Genomic DNA, 19,793 nt, shown 5'->3' with positions numbered 1-19,793 from the left:
TTAGATCCTAGGGGCTGAGATTCCAGCCCAGGCCATCTGATCCCCATAAGCCCTGAGCTCTTTTCTTCTGCACCAGAGATGCCACCCTTGGTAGTGTAATTTTTTCCCAAGCACTCAATGTATGCCAGACATTCTCCTTTAATCCTCACGAGGACTCAGCGTTCACAACCTAGGAATAAATAACCCTGACATGGTTACACATGTTTACACCAGACAGCAGAATAAACCGGTGAGCTATTGTGGGACTGCATGGAAAATGTGGATCAAAGGGAAGTGCCTTCGGAGACAGCAGGGAAGAAAGGCCAACATTAACTGTTCGGGGACGAGGGCTTTCGCTAGACCCTTGCCTTTGAATAACCTTGAGTTTTTTTTTGTTTTGTTTTGTTTTTTGCAGTACGCGGGCCTCTCACTGTTGTGGCCTCTCCCGTTGCAGAGCACAGGCTCCGGACGCGCAGGCTCAGCGACCATGGCTCACGGGCCCAGCCGCTCCACGGCATGTGGGATCTTCCCGGACCGGGGCACGAACCCGCGTCCCCTGCATTGGCAGGCGGACTCTCAACCACTGCGCCACCAGGGAAGCCCAATCTTGAGACTTTAATATTGTTATACCCCCGTTTTACAGATAAGAAAATGGAGGCTCAAAGAGGGTAAGTAACATACCTCAGACACAGAAAAGGGAGGAACGTGAATCTGGTATTAATGCAAACATGTAGCATCTTCCCCTGGAACAGGGTTTCTTAACCAGGGCCTGCTGTGCAAAGTAGAGTACTCTGGAGAAGTTTTAAGACTACTGAGGGCTGGGCTGCACCTTCAGAGACTCTGAATGGGTGGGTCTGGAGTGGGGCCCAGCACAGGCATTGCTAAAGCTCCCACCAGGTGATTGGAATGTGCAGCCAGGGTGGAGCAAAGCCAGGCCAGGCTGCTCTCAGGACTGAGCTCTGCGATCCTGGAGCAGTCTGGGCCCAGCCCTGATACTACTAGACCCAGCTGGCTGCATAAAGGCCAGCTTTTCTCACTCCACCCAGAGAGGGAACAGCTGGTTCTTTCTTAAAGCAACATGAGGGAAGGTGAGGCCAGTAACTCATCACCCAACATGCATAGCAAGTCGAATATGGATTTTAGGCAATGGCATCACCTGGAGATTCATGAATACAGGGGAACCTTAAAATCAAATACAGGCATAGTATCTCCCTCTTGACGGGCCAGAAAGTTGGAGCTGAAGTTTGTTTTTTACTATTCCTTGTAGTTCCTGAGTAGAGTTTTTGGTTCCCTGTATTTATTGTTTAAATGGGTACATGGAACATTTTATGTTTACTTCTCCAAAAAATGAAGTATAATTATGTTGCTCTTTACATATGATTTTCTTCTTTCTGAGCGGTGGGGAGGGTGGTGAGGAAGCTCAGGGACCTTTATTCACAACAAAACAAAACAAAACAAAACAATACTTTCCCTCTCTGGCAAACTGAGTTCCCATGCTGTGCAGTAGGGATTCACGTGGTTGATGCACCCTGGGCTCCCCTAATCCAGGTGTCCTAAGCAGAATGCACTGCTAAATGATCCCACCTGTTGTTTTTTTTAATTTTTATTGGAACAGAATTGATTTACCATGTTGTATTAGTTTCAGGTGTACAGCAAAGTGAATCAGTTATACATATACTTATGTCCACTCTTTTTTAGATTCTTTTCCCATATAGGCCATTACAGAGTATTGAGTAGTGTTCCCTGTGCTATACAGCAGGTCCTTATTAGTTATCTATTTTATACATAGTAGTGTGTATGCATCAATCCCAATCTTCTAATTTATCCCTCCCCCCCCGCTCCCCCCCCACCGGATCCCATCAGCTTAAACACAGCAAGAAACTTGCGTTTCTTGGTTCAACCAAAAGTAGAAGTGGAAGTGGAGAGCTGAGGACACAATCAGAGAATTAAAGATTAGCTGGGACACATGGCTGGGGAATTGACCTTTGACCAAACATAAATAATGCCAGCGCAGCTTCCCGCTGCCTTGTGCACGAAGAGATCCCAGGCCCTTGGAGAGCGGAAAGCAAAGCGAGAAACGAAAGCAAAGGGAGAAACGAGTGGCATCAGAAGGGAAGGAGATGTAAAGGAAGCTGCAGGAGAGCAGGACAGGAAGACAAGGAGGGGCCAGGAGCAGTGGCCTTGAGCACAGAGGAGCGTCTGTTCACTGCTAATACCGCTCTTGCTCATCGCCCTGCACGATGGATATAATATTTGGCAGAAATAAGAAGGAACAACTGGAGCCTCTGAGGGCCAGAGTGACAGGTGAGCGTTTTCTATAAACGATGGGGGCTTATATGTTTAGATGTACACTTTTTTTCTGCTTATAAAAGTAATGTTTATTATAAATTATTTTTGGAAGATCTGGAAAGCGGTATATAGAGGGAAGATGATCCATAATCTAGATATATTCTCTGTGAAAAACTAGTTGTGCTTTTATGCATTATAACAGTTTTCAAGGAGAGAGAGTCGTTCTCACTATTTCCAGGAGAAAAGTCCCGGGACTGCTGCAGTTGGCATACAGACAATGGGATTCTTCTGCAAGTTGTGCTCCATCCCCAGTGCGTGATATATTTGTAAAAATGTGCGCGTCCTAAGTTAATTTCAAAGTAATAAGAGAATCGAGTGGCAGCGCCCACTGCTGCACATGCGCGCTGGGGCGCATCGCGGGGCCCGATGTGATTTCCTAGAAGGTGCGATTTCAGGATGCGAGTACCTGCAGAGCCCAGGGTGGGAGCCTCCTCAGGAATCTACGTTTCATGGGTTTTCTCCGCCTCTTCTGCGTGGCCACTTTCATGGGACCATTTTGTTTAGACTCTGCAGGGCAGTGAGTGGATCTGAACTCTCCCGTCCCGGGAGTGGTGCTGAAACAGGGAGGGGGTTGGCTCAGCCACACCACCGTTTTGGACAGATGCACAGTTTTCACAAGGACAGGACAACAGTGCCCTTTGTGAGGCAAATCAGATGGGAGCTTCTCAGCTGAGGAATTGCCTTGGATGGCTTTTGAAAGAAAAAAATAGCTTTTATGTATATTTTTTCTGATTACAAGAGGTAATGTGCAATCTATATGTGTGTCTATATTACATATAAAACTTGGAAGTGCAAATGAGAACACAGAGGAAAATAAAACTCAGCTGTATTTCCATCTCTTAAGGACTATTAATATTTGAGCCTATTTAAGTTTTTAAAAGATACATAAATATAGAGAGTACAAAGATCTATTAATAGATTTTACATATAAATAGTTTTTCAGAAGACAAATGTACACTTACTGTTAACTTTTTATTTTTAAAAAAGGGATCCTTGATGCCTATCCTTTTATGCTCTGGGGTACCACAGACATTTTGCCATTATACCCCTTTATAGCTCATGTTTAGTGACTGCGTGGAAATGCTTGGAAATTTTAGAAAACAAGAATCCTAGGACCTGAGAAGCTGAATGAACCTCTAGATCTAGATCAGCTGTTCTCAGAGGATGGACCCTAGACCTGCAGCATCAGCATCCCCTGGGCTCTTGTTAGAATCACAGATTCCTGGCCTCACTTCAGACCCTCTGAATCAGATACTCCGGGGGTGGCGCCCAGAAACCTGTGTTTTTACAGCCTTCTGGGTGATTCCAAGTGGGGGACCACTGCTGTAAATCAGGCCTCCCTACTGGGCAGGTGTGAAGCCGAGGGCCAGGGAGAAGCAACAACTTGCCTGAGTCCCGGCGGCCAGCAGAGCATGGGCTCCAGCTTAGTGCAGGCCTCCAGCCCCGGGTCACGTCTAATCAGCTGGTCAGCGTCCGTTGGCAGACAGCTCACTAAACACTGTGCCTGTGTGGACACGTCTGCGCCGGGGGGCCAGGCCAAGGCTCTGGCTTCACGTCCAGCTGTGCATTCTTGGCTCTGAGGCTTCTTTGGCGAGTTACTTAAGCATTTTCTGACTCAGTTTCCTCTCACGTCTCATAAAGTCAACATGTACCTACCACATGAGATTGCCGCAATGACTAAATGATTTAATCCATTAAAACACATAGTGCTCGATGAATGGTCCTCTTATTATGTCTAGGGCTTTACTATCTGCTCAGGTTCATCTCTCCCTGCTCTGCCTCAACCTGTTCCTCCTCCTGTGTCCTGGGTCTCTGTGAACAATCCCACCCAAGGCAGGAGACTCGGCTGCATGTTTTGAGTGTTCCCCTCCCCTTCCCCACACATTTAGTCAAACTCTAAGTCCCTTTGCTCCATTGGTTTCTCTCCATCCCCACTGCTGCTACCCTGTTCCTCTCTCTGGCCTTCCCACCTTCCTCTGGCTCCTCCCGTCCACACTCCACACTCCACACCGTAGCCAGAAATAACTTTCAAAACCCCCAAGTCTGATCACATTCCGTTAGTATGAGAAGAGGCAGATCCTTAGAGACAGACCTTGGATTAGTGGTTGCTAGGGGCTGAGAGGGGGATGGGGATTGACTGCTAATGGGAACAGGGCTTCTTTTTGGGTTGATGGAAATGTTCTGGAGTTAGTGGTGATAGTTGCACAACATTGTAAATATTCATTAAAAAATAATAATCCTGAACTCTACACTTTGAAATGGTGGATTTTATGTTATGTGAATTTTATCTCAATTTTTTAAATCGCAGCAAAAAAAAATCTGATCCTATTTTCCCTGTTAGAACCATCAAAGGTGTCCCATTCTTCTGAGCACCAAATCAAAGCTTGGTGTGGTCTTGTTGACCTTGGTCGCTTGGCCCTACTTAACTCTCCAGCCGCAATATTTATGACGTCCTCGCTTGAAAGTTACAGGCCAGCTCTTACTAAACAGCTTGCACATCTCCTGATCTTTGAGTTGGTCTTTGATCTCTGGGTTCGGGTTTCTCCAGAGATAAGAATTCAGGTGTAAGTCGTTTATTTGGGATGTGCTTCCTAAGGAACACTGGGAGGGAAGCCAATGAAGAAGGCATTGTCAAGCCATTGACCACCAGGAATCATTGGAGCCGAATCCTCTGGACAAAGCATAAAATATGCCTTGCATTGTGTCAGCCAAGGGCAGGGAAGTGGTGGCCTTTGACCCATAGCATCCCATCCATCTTTGGAAGAGAGCAGCTTTCAGGGGCATTAACTCTCCAGTGAGCTTCCAGCTCATCCACGTGTGGGCAGAGCTGCTCCACAGTGAGAACAAAGCCCTCAGGTAGAGAGCTGTAGGTATTTGCAGAAAGCAGCCTTCAGGGAGAGGTGAACGCCAGGGAGACATGGGCGGGACCCCAGCAGCACCTGCAATGCCGTCCAATGGCAATATAACGCCTGCTCATGTGTAATTTAAAATTTTCTAATAGCCGCATTCAAAAAAATACAAAGAAACAGATGAAATTAATTTTAATAGTATATTTTATTTAATACCACATATCCAGAATGTTACCAGACCAACATGTAATTAATATTTTTAAATTGCTAATGAGATGTTTTACATTTCTTTTTCATACTAAGTCTTTGCAATGTGGTGTGTGTTTCACATTTACTGCACATCTCAGTTGGGACTAGCCACGTTTCCAGTGCCCAGTTGCCACTCGGGGGTGGTGGCTACCACATTGGACAGCACAGCGCTAGAATGTTCTCTCCTCAGGCCTTTGCAAGGCAAACACCTACTCTCCCTCAAAACTCAACCAGGTCACTTCTTCAGGAAACATTCCTCACCCTCCTGCTCTCACCCAGTTTCAGGGTGGAGTTCTGTTCCACGTAGCACCCTTGCTGAGTCTGTTGCCTTGCCTTTAGCACAGTGTATTTTGAGTGTTTTCCTTTGTTTTTGCCTCTTAATGGATGGGGAGCAACTTGGAGACAGGGATGATGCCTGTTCATCTTGGTATCCTCAGTGCTAGCACAATGCCAGGCATATTCTTTCTGGAAATGAATGGATGCAGCATGTGGTACAGGGGCTATATGGCCACTTCTTTTAGCTTTTTGGTTTAGGTGCAGAACTGGAAACTAAATCTTCTTTCTCTCACCAGGCAGGATTCCAGCATGGCTGCAGGGGACCCTGCTCCGCAATGGGCCTGGAATGCACACAGTGGGCGAGACCAGATACAACCACTGGTTCGATGGCCTGGCCTTGCTCCACAGCTTCACAATCAGAGACGGTAAGAACACCATGTGATTTGCCATGGCTGCCGTAACAAATGACCACCAATGGAGTAGCTTAAAGCAACACACATTTAATTCTCTTTCAGTTCTGGAAGTCAGAAGTCTAAAATGTATGTCCCCGGGCTAAAATCAAGGTGTCGGCAGGGCTGTATTCCTTCTGGAGGCTCCAGGGAGAGAATCCGTTTCCTTGCTTTTCCTAGCTTCTAGAAGTCACTTGCATCACTTGGCTTGTGGCCCCATCTTCATCTTCAAAGCCAGCAGCATAGCATCTTGTGGTCTCTCTCTTTCTCTGTCTCTCTGCTTCTATCATCACATCCCTTTCTCTGAGTCTGACTCTCCTGTCTCTCTCTCTCGCTCTTTTTTTTTTTTTAATATTTATTTATTTAGGCTGCTCAGGGTCTTAGTTGTGGCACACAGGATCTTTGTTGCAGCATGCAGACTTCTTAGTTGTAGCACGTGGACTCTTAGTTGCAGCATGCAAACTCTTAGTTGCGGCACGCATGCGTGGAGTCTTACCCACTGGACCACCAGGGAAGTCCCCTGTCTCCCTCTTATAAAAGCTTTTGTAATTACTCTAGGCTCACCCAGATAATCCAGGCTAATCACCCACTTCAAGATCCTTAACCCAATCACGTCTATAAAGTCTCTACTGCCCTGTAAAGTAACATATTCAAAGGTTCCAGGGATTGGGATGTGGACATCTTGGGAAGCCATTATTCAGCCTACCACAAGCACAAACCTCCCTGGAAAGGTGGCCAGGGTTGTTTTTCAGCGAGTTCAACTGGAAAAATAATATGCATTCTCAGTAAGGTGGGCCGAGACAGGTGGAAGTTTACAGGCTTTGGAATCAGACACACATCAAATTAAAGTAGGAGTGTAGAGCTGAAAAGAACAAAGTGAGCATGTTGCTCACCAGGCAGGGAGAGCCAGATCAGTCATGTCCCTGAGAGGACACTGAACACAGAGCAGAAGGTAGGAAGTGCCGCAACTAAAGTGAAATTCCGAGTTCAGATGACTGACTCAGGAGGTGGCTTGTCTACTCTCTGCTGTTGGTCATTGAGCTGATTTATGTCACAGAGTACAAGCCAGGTTCTTAAAAGGTCTGGAGTGGGTTCTGGGAGGCTCCAGCAGGCTCAGGGCCATGTGGTAGGGTTCAGCATGGTGAAAGTTTACTCTGACCCCTGAGTTCCAGCTTGGGCAAAAGCTGCAGCCACGCCACCTCCCTGGGCCTCAGTTTCCTCATCAGTAAAAGGAACTTGATCATTCTGCCTGGAAAGCTTTTGTGATAATCAGAAGTACTAGGTGTCCGGCAAGGATTTGATGCCTGGTAGATGCTCAGTTGATTAAAAACCACCATCATAGGACCTCTCTGGTGGCGCAATGGTTAAGAATCTGCCTGCCAATGCAGGGGACATGGGTTTGAGCCCTGGTCGGGGAAGATCCCACATGCCGTGGAGCACGCCTAAAGCCCATGCTCCGCAACAAGAGAAGCCACAGCAATGAGATGCCCGCACACTGAGATGAAGAGTAGCCCCCACTAGCCACAACTAGAGAAAGCCCGCACGCAGCAATGAAGACCCAACACGGCCAAAAATAAGTAAATAACTTTATTAAAAAGTAAAATAAAATAAAAACCACCATCACTGTTGCTGGGTTTGAACCCCAGCTCCACCATCCTAACTAACACATACCTAAGCTGTGTGACTTGGCCAAAGTTACTGACCCTATCTGTGTCTCAGTCTCCCCATCTGTAAAATGGGGCTATTAGTAGCATGTCCTGTAGAATTGATGTGGAATTTAAATAAATTAATATGTGTGAGGGGCTTTGTGTAATGCCCGGCTCATCATATGTGCTCCATAAGTGTTAGCTATTATTTTCACATAACTGTCATCTCTTTCAAGCTAGTCGGCAATTATTTTTTGAGTGGGGACTCTGCCAGTGACTTGCTCTAGCATTTCATGAACAGACACTGTGTGTGAACGCCATGAGCTCCGAGTTTGCAAAAGCTCACAGTTTTTACTGTGACTCAGCTACAGGGTGGGTAGTTCCATATTTCCCGACAGCCTTGAGCCTTAACAGTCCCCTCTTTTCCTAAACAGAAGTTCCCAGTGATTCTTGGGGACAGAAGTGCTGTTCTGGATGAGGTGCCTGAGAGGCTTCCCTTCTCTGAGGCCCCGCCTCACCCGCTGCCAGGTCCTTCATGGTCCGTTTCCGAGCTCACATTCATGTGTGTGGGAGGTACTCTTGTCTCCTTGCACATGTGACACTGAAACTTTAGGGAGGTTAGGTGACTGATCCAAACTCACTGACGTAGAGCTGGGATCTGAACTTGTCTGGAGCTCGTTTGCAGCTTTCTCTTCTGTCCTCAGCCCAGCACACATGCACACACACACACACACACATATGCACATATACCTCTGAGAAATGGCAGGTGCTTAAATGGTATCCTTCAGTAGAGAATCCAGGGACAAGGGAACCAGCAGGGGATGACCGAGCCCTAGCCGTCTTGCAGAAGTATGGCTGCTGTCCACCAAAATCCTTGAGTGGGCTAAACGGGCCAGTGACCAAAGTTATCCCATACTATTCAGACTTTCTAAAAGCCTCTAGTAGGTTTTCAAACTAAAAGTTTACTGTCAGAGGTAAGTAGCTGTTTTCTGTTCTTTTCTGAGATGGTCAGTCAGGTGCAACCACAAGAGGAGACACAGAGAGACTCAGGAAAACAAAGGTTATTCTACCCACAGGTGCTGGACACAGGAGGCGAGTCACACAGGGCACATGGGAAAGACACCAGGATGGACAGGAGACAGAAGACAGGAGCAGGGTGAACTCTGAGACTGAGGCCTTTATTGGGGTTTCTGAGGGCAAGGCAGGAAAGGGCAGAGTGAACAGCCTAGGACTGGCTAGTTGAACAATGCAGTGAACTTTGGGCTAGAGGGATAGTTCCTAGTTGCCTGGTACTGGGTCCTGGGCTGATTAAGGCAGAGGGATATTGTCTCCGGGGGTGTATGGACCAGATGGAGGATTGGTTAGTTTGCATATCAAAGACATACTGGGCTCTTTCCTACCTCTAAGAATTGTCTGGTCCAGGGAGACACAGCCTTGTCCCAGCCAGAAAGTTTTTTAAGGTGTGAAAACATCATAATACGCAGAAAAGTTTAAATATATACAATAAAGCAGCATGAAAGACAGTTCTATTCATAATCTGGAATTGGCTAGAAAGTGGGAGGAATGGAGACTATGGCCAATTACTCGCCCTCCCCTGCCTGTCCTGCTCTTGAACCTGGGCGTGTGTCGAGGGTGTGTGCCCCACTCTGCTTTGCAGTGATCAGTGTGCCGTTCTCCAGCCTAGGGTGGAGGCCCCAGAGTGCAGGGTCCCTGTTCAGATTGTTGTACCTTCATCACTTAGCACAGGGTCTGGCCCACAGGGGCACTTAGGAACTCTGTGGAGCTGAAATGACACAAACAAGGTGAAGATGTTTTGGTAGAAGGAGGCAATACTCCCCCAGTCCATCTCTTCAATACTTGCTACAGGGAGTGCTTGCTGGCCATTGGCCTAAGTGGTTCATGGCCATCCACGACTCAGCCCTCACTGCAGCTCCTGGGGAAGGGACCACTCTTATTATCTCGATTTTACAGGCGGGCATCTAAGGCCCAGAGTAGCCAAAGAACTTACCCAAATGCACACAGCTAAGAAGCAGTGGTAGTTAGTTATAAACTCAATGCTCTTTAAATCCAGAATCCTAAGTCCTAAGCATTATGCACTTCTGCCCCCATTCCCCACTCCTGCCAGCTGCCATCTCTCCCCAACTCTCCAGCCCAATCCTCCCGAGGCTGGCAGATTGCCAGTGTTGGTGTAGCCAGCCTGGCATTGTCTCTCCTCTCCTCTTGAACTCTCAATGGCTCCCCAGTGTCTTAACAGTGGAAATATAAACCCAAAATATTAAGTACTACCATACACAATTTAAGAGGACAATGCACAGGGCAATCAGGGTTCTCTGATTTGCAGGTAACACAAAGCCAGTATTTCTCAAAAGGTGGTTTGTGGGCTTCCTGCATCAGAATCCCCCAGGATGCTCATTTAGGTTGTGAATCCTGAGACCCCACCCAGGGCTTGAAGGGTTGGGATAGAGCATCTATGTTTCCAACACGTTTCCCAGATGACCCCAAGCACACTGGTGGTTTGGGGCTTGGGCCTTCACGATTTTTTTAAAGTACCAGGTTGTTCTAGTGCACAGCTAGCTTGGAGAATGGAAATTAGTGCCAAACCAGGAAGAAAGGACTGGAGTAAGAAAGTAAGAAAGCAAAGGACAGGAAAATGACTCATAGCCTTCAGCAGAAGTTGCTAGAAGATAATGCTTTAAAAAACTAAAAAAGATTTGAATAAAAAAGGCAGAGTGGAGATGGGGAAGCCGGGTGAAGGGTATACAGGAGCGCTCTTTTCTGTAAGTCTAAAATTCTTTGAAAATTGAAAATTTTTATAAAGCAGGCATGGAGATGAGTCAACCCAGGTCCCTCTTAGCAGCAAATTTGATACTTTTCCAATAAGAGGCAAAGTCGGTGTCCCGTGAGGATTTGAACATGTGAATTCCAAGAGTCAGAGTCACAGAGATGTTTTTTTTTAATTGGAGTATAGTTGATTTACAGTGTTGTGTTAGTTTCTGCTGTACAGCATAGTGAATCAGTTATACATTTACATATGTCCACTCTTTTTTAGATTCTTTTCCCATGTAGGTCATTACAGAGTATTGAGTAGAATTCCCTGTGCAATACAGTAGGTCCTTATTAGTTGTCTGCTTTATATATAGTAGTGTGTATATGTTAATCCCAATCTTCCAATTTATCCCTCCCCCACTTTCCCCCGGTAACCATAAGTTTGTTTTCTTTATATCTGTGACTCTATTTCTGTTTTGTAAATAAGTTCATTTGTATCATCTTTTTAGATTCCACATATAAGTGATATCATACAATATTTCTCTTTCTCTGTCTGACTTACTTCACTCAGTATGACAATCTCCAGGTCCATCCATGTGGCTGCACATGGCATTATTTCGTTCTTTTTTATGGCTGGGTAATATTCCATTGTATGTATATGTGTATGTATGTATGTATATATATATATATATATATCACATCTTTATCCATTCCTCTGTCAATGGACATTTAGTTTGCTTCCATGTCTTGGCTATTGTGAACAGTGCTGCAATGAACATTGGGGTGCATGTATCTTTTTGAATGATGGTTTTCTCCAGATATATGCCTAGGAGTGGGATTGCTGGATCATATGGTAGCTCTATTTTTAGTTTTTTAAGGAACCTCCATACTGTTCTCCATAATGGTTATACCAATTTACATTCTCACCAACAGCAGAGTCACAGAGATTTAGAGGCACAAAGCCTCTCCAAAGCTGACTTTTTCAACTGTTGTAGCTCCAATGTAGTCTTTTGGAAAGTTTGCTTTAATTTTTTTTAATTAAAAAAAATATATATATGTATATTCCCACCCCACCAAATAATAACACTTGACCCAGTTCTGGAAGATCCCAGGCAGGAACGTGTCTGTTTACTTTTGTCCCTTTAGAAGGAATGTGGTTAATTGGGCTCCCGAGAGCAGGGTGCTAGAGAACGCTCTGTGCCTCCTTCTTTAATCTCAACCTCAAAGTAAGTGTCAGCCTTGAGTAATTCCAGAGACACATTTCCCCGTGGCCCTCTGAGCGCTCCCTGCTCTGGGGCTGGTTGTTTGTAGCATATGGGCTGCCTGTTGACAACCAGACTGGGCTGGGTGTTTATGTTTCATATGAACAGAATTCAGCATTTTAGGCAAAGCACATTAGCCAGTACCTATGGGTGGCAGCCCTCAGAGAGAGTGACCGTGAAGGGCAGGCTGGCTCAAGGGGAGACCAGAGTGACCTTAAAGCTGGTCCTGTGTAGCATGAAGACCAGTAGGTGTGGCCTCACCAGCCCCCAGGTGAGTCTTCCTGCCTCCAGGATTTTGGAGAATTCAGAACTGCAGCCATCACTTATCACGTGCATGCTGAGCGCCAGGGAGCCAAACTCCTTCTATCATCCCATCTCATTTAAAACTGCCAACCCTAGTTGGGGAGGACTGTATGATCCCCAGCTTCCAGTTGAAAAAACTGAGGTTCAGTGACAAAGGGACTCACCCAAGGTCACATGGCTTGGATGGGGACTTGCCCGGAGCCAAAGCCTTGCCCCAGCTACCTACTATATCTGACTAGCATATGTAGCTTTTTATTGAGCACCTACTATGTGCTAAGTGCTTTACAGGCCTTAAATGTTATAGCAGCTCTGTGAAGAAGGTATCAGGATTCTCATGTCAGAGCAGAGGGGACTGAGGCTTGCCTTTGACACAAGGTCAAGTGCTTGGCCGGTAGATGATGGAGCAAGGATTCATATCCACGTGGAGGCTCAAACCTACTTGGGGTGGAGATCTTGCCTGTCCCACTCACCATTACATACATCCTGGCCCATCCGGGTGTTTAACAAATAGTGATCAAATGCATGAACCCCAGGCCCAGTTAGCCCCAGAGCCCTTGCTCCTAACCATTCCTCCATGTTCCTTTCCGCTGCCCCAGGAACAAAGCTCCCCCCACCAAATATCTCAGAGATACTAATGTACAGTAGCCACCCCTGAAAAGATGCTTGCAAAGAAGACAGATGATTATCTGACACACAGTTTACCTCCTGAAGACTGGAGAAAGCACCAGAAGGTCCTTCATGGTCTCTTCTAATTTTATCATGACGAGTGTTACCATGATTGTTGTTGTTGCCACTTAAATGCACAGGTTGGAGTCATCACTGCTGAAACATACACTCACATCCTTTGGAAACAGAGGTGAAAATGCAATCCTGAGGGCAAAACTAACCAAGACTGTTGGAAGTCAAGATAGTGGTTCCCCTGCAGGGTTGGGATCGGGGAGGCTAGTACAGGATGAGATATGAGCGGCCTTCCCAAAGGCTGCTCACATTCTGTTTCTTGATCAGGAAGTAGTTTATATGGGTAGGTTGAGTTTGTGAAACTTCACCAAACCATACAGTTATGGTAGCATATTTCTATAGGTATATTTTTAATAACAAGGAACAGATAGAATGGGCAATTGATGTGGTCGCTGTGTCAGGATCTTCCAGTTGCCAGCTTTTGAGTCCAGTTTACCACTTGCTAGCTGTGTGGCTTAAGGCAAGGAACTTAACCTCTCTGTGCCTCGATTTATTAGCTGGGAAATGGGCCTGCAGGGTCGTGAGTGCCCAAGCCCTTTGCACTTCATTTTGTAAAAAATTTGAAACCTTCAAGCATTGTTTAAATTTTGTTTTATTTGGCTGTTAATTAGTAAATGACATTAAGTTGATTTTTTTTCCCTAAAGAATACATTTCTAGTTAGAGTCTTCTATACACTTCTTATGTTCAGAGGATTAAACCAGATAATACACATAAAGTGCCCTCACAGTGATTAGCACACACATGCTCAATAAATGTTAGCTCTTAGTTTCGTTTCCTCTCCTGAAAATATAAAAAGGCCCTGGGCAAGAATTTCTTGGGATTCAGTCTCTCCTTGAAGCCCATCATTGTGACAGTGGATACATGTTGGGCGTTTCTCTGATGAAACTCTTTTTTATAGGAACAAACTGTCAGTATATCCTGGACCCTACTTTTCTGCATATTATCATTGCACTAACCCTGGAAGCATAGGTTATACTACAGCAAGGAATGTGTTCTCTAGAGGGGAAAAGTCAACATAATGTCATTTGCTAACTAATGGCAAAATAAAATGAAACAAAAACCCTAGAGGTTTCAAATTATCCACCAAATGAAGGTCAAAGGCCTCAGTATTCACAGCCCTGAAGACTTAGTAAGGTCCCCACCTGACTCCCAGCCTCATCTCATTCCTGCTGCTCCCAAGTGCCTGGTGCTCCAGCCCACACTGACTTAAGCCCTTCCAGGAAGTGGGCTGTGCTCCCCACCCTCAGGTCTTTGCTTACAGACTTTCTGGGGAGAGTTCATGGGAGCACCTGACCCTCTCTCCTAGCCCCACCTCCCGCATCTGTTGCAGTTCAATTCTACTCATCCTTCAAGGGCTTTTTCAAGTGCTACCTCCTCTGTGAAGCCTCTCCTGACTCACCCGCACCCACTTATGAAAAGTATATGTGTCTCTCTCCCTCCATATCTCTCTCCCTTCTTCCCTCTCCCCTCTCTCCTCTCCCCTCTCTCCCCTTCCCTCCCCCTTCTCTCACCAGAAGGAACCTGTGAATATATTATATGCTATTCTACATGGTAAAAGGGTCTTGCAGCTGTGATTAAGTTAAGGACCTCGAGATGGGGAGATTGTCCTGGATTATCAGGGTAGGCTCGGTGTAGTCATAAAGGAAAGAGGAAGGCAGGAGGGTCAGAGTCAGAAAACATGTGACAGCAGAATCAGAGGTCAGAGTGGTGCAGCCACAAGCCAAGGAACAAAGGCAGCTTCTAGATTCTCCCCTAGAGCCTCCAGGAGGAACTAGCCCTGCTGACACTTTGATTTTTGCCTTGTAAAACCCATTTCAGACGATGTCTTCCAAAACAGTAAGATAACAAATTTGTGTTGTTTTAAGCCACTACATTTATGATAATTTGTAACAGCAGCCATAGGAAATTAATATAGGTCTAGAACCATCTGTTATATTTTCACGTTGGTCTTGGTGGACTAGTCAAGAGTCCATGCTTTTCTGGAGTGAGTCAGATTCTCTGCAGTGTCATCAACACATGTACTGACCCTCTACTGTGTGCAGAATTGGGTATAAGGGTGCTCCCTGGTTGCAAATAGATATGAAATGTTACTCCAGGGGCTAAATTGTCAGTGTAGGGCTCCCAGAACTGAACTGGGCCCTGGAGAAACCTAGCCTCAGTACAGGGCCTTCTGGACCAATCCTCCAAATCTGGACCTTACCTGGAAGGATACAAATATGGTGGAAGGGGTGGTTGATGGCCTGGGTCGGCGCCTCTCTGGGTGATGCTGGGCAACGGAATGGAACACTTCTGAGCCTCCGTTCCCTCATATGAAGATGGAGCTGGGAACAGGAATACTTACCTGGACATACTGTTGTGCATCTCAACCTTGCCAAAATGTGTGTGAGAGTTCCCTCCAAATGCTGATTGTATCTAGCACACACATTAAAGGGACTGTCCCAGTGAACTCCCCCCCGCCACCGCCCATCAAATCCCTGGAATGGCTGAAATCAACTTCAAAGCCCTGTAAAGGTGTCAGTCTGGGATGATTCTGCTGCTTCTCTTTCAGGTGAAGTCTATTACAGGAGCAAATACCTGAGAAGTGATACCTACAATGCCAATATTGAAGCGAACAGGATTGTGGTGTCAGAATTTGGAACCATGGCCTATCCGGACCCCTGCAAAAACATATTTTCCAAGTAACTGTCCATTTTGAATCTAGTCCTGCTTTCCAACGTCCTTTATGGTCAAAACAACCAGCGTTTGCTCTGGATGGTTGTCTTTAGGTTGGGTGGACAATTTCCTGTGATGGCCTTTGACCATAAACGCTACGCAGTTTTTGATCACTGATAGCAAGAGAGGCAAAGAGCATCTGACAGATTTTTAGGTATTCTCCCACATAGCTGGTGGGAGTTCACTTTGGAATTATCTATCAAAATTACAAATGCGGGCTTCCCTGGTGGCGCAGTGGTTGAGAGTCCGCCTGCTGATGTAGGGAACACGGGTTCGTGCCCTGTTCCAGGAAGATCCCACATGCCGCGGAGCAGCTGGGCCCTGCGTGTCCCGAGCCTGTGCTCCGCAACGGGAGAGGCCACAACAGTGAGAGGTCCACATACCGCAAAAAAAAAAAAAAAAAAATTACAAATGCACATTCCCTTCAGTCCAGAGGGGTACTTGCTTGTGTCTGAAATGACAAATGTGCAAGGTTTTTCATGGCTGAATTATTTGTTATGATGAGGAACTGAAAATAACTCAAATGATCATCAACAGAGGAGTGGTTAAGTAAATCACAGTAACACTACAGGAGAATACCAGGCAGGTATAAATAAAGGAATGAGGATGCTCTCTATGTTCCAAATGAAAGATTTCCAAGATATACTGTTAAGTGGAAAAAAAAAAAAAAAAAGCAAAGTATAGAAAGAGCATATAATATGCTATAATTTGTGTAAGAAGGCAGGGGGAAATCTATTTTTATTTTCGTATGTGCAGAAACTCTGGACGGATGCATGAGGGAGGTGGGGAACTGATGAGAGGAAGGATGGGGGAAATTTTCAGTTGTATACAGTTAAAATCATCTGGGTTGTGGTGCATATGAATGTATTACATACATGTTCAACACTTAAATTGTTGGCCAGGGAATCAGGCCAGCCATCAGTACCTCCTTTCTGATACTCTTTAGACATAGAAGGGTTGTGAAATGTCTTAGGGGTAGACTGGCCCAGAGAGGGAGGCTGGCTTCTGCTTTTCCAGAACTGACATCATCTCTCCAGTCCTAGCGTCCAGTGCTGAATCCAGCACACAGCAAGCAGGGAACTCCCATTCCCGGCTGGGGGAGGAGCCTGGGGGAGGGGGAGGGAATGAATTTAAAACTGCAGCCTGTGGGACCTCCTTGCTGTTACACTGTCTGCCAGTAGGGGGCGCACTAACCAGTACACGGGGTCAGGACTTCCTGCTTTGAGTTTGCCTTCTAATCAAATGATCAGTTCTTAACTCATAATTAGTTCGCTTTTCTTTTTCAAAAATCTAATATCCTGGACAAAGTTAGGTAACCAGGGTGGGCTCACATTCCTGCCCAAAGCAGAGATTAGCTGTTTTGCTAGTCTTTGGGGGGCCATTATGGGTATGACTATGATTTCTGTCGAGCTTCTTAAAATACTTCAGAACAATCCACCAGGTGTTGATGGCTCTGGTGCAGGAGACTTCTGGATTTGGGGAGCCCAGGAGGGCTCAGTGGGCAGCCTTGTTGTCTCAGCTGACTCCCTCCTTAGCTGATTGAATGTGGTGGTATTTTTGGGTAACTTGATCTCTGAGGCCTCAGGATTCCTCAAGGGACCCATTGGGACCCAGTACTTTTTCTCCCTTAGTTGAAGTAGAGTGTTTTAAGTGGTGGGAAAACTAAAACCGTCTCGAGTAGAACTTTCCAGCTGGATGGACACAGCCATTGACCCCATTGACTTGCTTCCTCCCCAGAGCTTTCTCCTACCTGTCCCACACCATCCCTGATTTCACAGACAACTGTCTGATCAACATCATGAAGTGTGGAGAAGACTTCTATGCAACCACAGAGACCAATTACATCAGGAAAATCAACCCCCAGACCCTGGAAACCCTGGAGAAGGTATCAGTAAATCTACAACCAGCCTCAGTTCCTGAATCAAGAAAGGAACCCCCTTCAGGAGGCCAGGAGCCTGCAGGAACTCACAGAGGAGCCCTCCTCTGATGCCCTTGGGTCTTGGGCTCTCCCAGCTCAGCACTTAGCACTAGATTCTAAGCTTCCTTACAGCAGGACTGTGTCCTGTCATCTTTGTGCCTGTATTCATTCCTAGGACTCCCATAACAAAGGAATACAACAGAAATGTATCCTCTCACAGTTCTGGAGGCTGGAAGTCTGAAATCAAGGTATCGGCAGGGCCATTCTCTCTCTAAAGTTTCTAGGGGAGGATCCTTCTCTGCCTCTTCTAGCTTCTGGTGGTTGTTCCTTGGTTTATAGGAACAACCAATAATTGTTGTAATCCAATCTCTTGTAAAGCTACAAATCATTGTGTGAAGGCCCACCCTGATCCAGAATGACCTCTTTTTAACTTGATTACATCTACAAAGACCCTATTTCCAAATTTAGGCACCAGGGGTCAGGACTTCAACATATCTTTTTGGAAGATACAATTCAACCCCTAACAGCGTCCATAGTCCTTGGCACTGAGTGGCACCTCAATGGAAAGTTGAATGAATGACTATACTGGGCCACCCAGGACTCCCATCAGCCCTGCCTTGTATTGACCTGAAGAGGGAGGCATTAGGCACAGAGCAAGGGCGCAAAAAAAATCAGTGCCCAAGCAGATACCTTTCCTGGGTAGAATCAAGTCTACATTTTCATGAAGATCAATAGACCCACTTTCAGTTTTCTCCAGCTGGCAGTTCAAAGCCTGGATGTCTTCGCAGTACAATTTAACGATCTGTTGGAAGGAGTGCTTTCCTTAGCTGTGAAATTACGTCCAGCTCCTTTTAGGCTAGGCAGCGTAGGTCCAACTGATGTACGCTTTCCACAAAGCTGCAGAGAGGAATTACTAGGGGAGAACGAGGTATCGCCTGACTTTTGGCTGGAGGAGGTTGTGCTATTCTGGGGGAAGAAGGGCAGGCAGTGGGTTCCCGGGCCGCCCCTTTGCTGTATGGTTGTGGCCTGTTCAGAGTCGGGATCGTTATTGAGCTCGTTAGTCTCGTTTCCCTTTGACCAAATGTTTTTGTAACCTTTCTGTTCCCAGAATAACCCTATGAGAGAGGCCTGGAGATTTATGCCTCTGTGGGACGCAAAAGGGGAGAATTTAAATAGCTTCACCAAAGCAGTGGCCAAGATTAGCCCTAAGGCTGCCTCTCTGCCCAAGTTGTTACTTGGAGCTCTCTGCAGTGAGGCGTCCTGTTTCCATGCTGAAGCTAACCGGCAAGGCCGGGTGGCAGGGTAGGAACAACTGTCAGAGAAAACACACGTAGCTCACCAAGTCCCCTGCAGCCTATTCGCTGTGGAAGGCCCCCTCGAGGTTACATCAGGTTGCAAGAGGAAACATCTCCTTTAAAGGTGATGTCTGCCTTATTTTCAGATCAGGAGATGTGCAAAAATAATCATCATCTCTCTGAACCTGGAGTCAGTCAGCTTTTCACAGGATTTCACCCTCTCCCCTTTCAAAAACCAGGTGGCTGTCATGTTTTGCAGGTTGATTATCGTAAACACGTGGCTGTAAATCTGGCAACATCCCATCCTCATTATGATGACGCTGGAAATGTTCTCAACATTGGCACGTCCATCGTGGACAAGGGGAAGACAAAATATGTGATCTTTAAGATCCCTGCCGCAGTATCAGGTGGGTCATTCTGGGGCTGTAATGGAGCACAGACACCAAGGGTGGCTCTTTCAAAGAGTTCTGATTTTGGTTGATAACACAGCACCCAATCTGACACTTAACCCGCACAGATAATTCAGAGGAACGTGAACTCACTTTTCTCCTTTAGGAGAAAAGAAATGATGCTAGGCTTCCTTTTGGAAGAAGTGAATCCCTTCGCTATTCCAACCTCCTTTTCTTTAGGTTCCTGTTCATTAATTCATGAATTTATCCATTATTCATTAATCATCTACCTATCAATCCATCCATTAATGTATTCATCATCCATCCATCCTTTCTTTCATTCATTTTTTTAGTTTTCTGACAAACCTCTGTATGTCAGGGCTGTGCTGTCCTCTTTCATCCCAGCCCCTGAAGCCAGGCTCCCAGGGTTGCTCAGGGAGCTCAGCCCTGCTGGCACCCACTCCAGATCCCCACCCTGTTCTGCGGGCCTTCTGGACCTTCTCCCTTTAGAGGCAGGAACCTGGCGTGGAGCCCAGGCCGATTGTGTTCCTGAAGGGGAGGCGGGCAGGGCTCCTAGCCCTTATTTGTCCAGGACCCTCTTGTGAACCACAC

General features: G+C 46.2%; 2 protein-coding genes across 2 annotated transcripts in view; one reads left to right on the top strand and one right to left on the bottom strand.

The window, feature by feature from the left end:
* The window catches only part of LOC308605428 (polycystin-1-like protein 2), a gene marked incomplete at both ends in the record, with an annotated part of 81,779 nt that extends 79,571 nt beyond the window's left edge, over positions 1 to 2,208 (bottom strand). Inside the window, 1 exon segment of the mRNA XM_081215450.1 lies at positions 2,196 to 2,208. Within this exon segment, the coding sequence (XP_081071576.1) occupies positions 2,196 to 2,208 (13 nt within the window).
* An 11-nt stretch (positions 2,209 to 2,219) lies between these two features.
* The window catches only part of BCO1 (beta-carotene oxygenase 1), a gene marked incomplete at both ends in the record, with an annotated part of 37,553 nt that continues 19,979 nt past the window's right edge, over positions 2,220 to 19,793 (top strand). The window contains 5 exons of the mRNA XM_081215449.1: positions 2,220 to 2,283; positions 5,999 to 6,127; positions 15,416 to 15,545; positions 17,317 to 17,464; positions 19,052 to 19,199. Of these exons, the coding sequence (XP_081071575.1) occupies positions 2,220 to 2,283; positions 5,999 to 6,127; positions 15,416 to 15,545; positions 17,317 to 17,464; positions 19,052 to 19,199 (619 nt within the window). The remainder of the gene's footprint in view (positions 2,284 to 5,998; positions 6,128 to 15,415; positions 15,546 to 17,316; positions 17,465 to 19,051; positions 19,200 to 19,793) is intronic.

Source organism: Mesoplodon bidens, assembly GCF_964165515.1.
Source record: "Mesoplodon bidens genome assembly, chromosome: 18".
Taxonomy (NCBI): domain Eukaryota; kingdom Metazoa; phylum Chordata; class Mammalia; order Artiodactyla; family Ziphiidae; genus Mesoplodon; species Mesoplodon bidens.
Note: the sequence above shows the minus strand (reverse complement) of the source record. Positions and strands in the feature narration are given on the sequence as shown.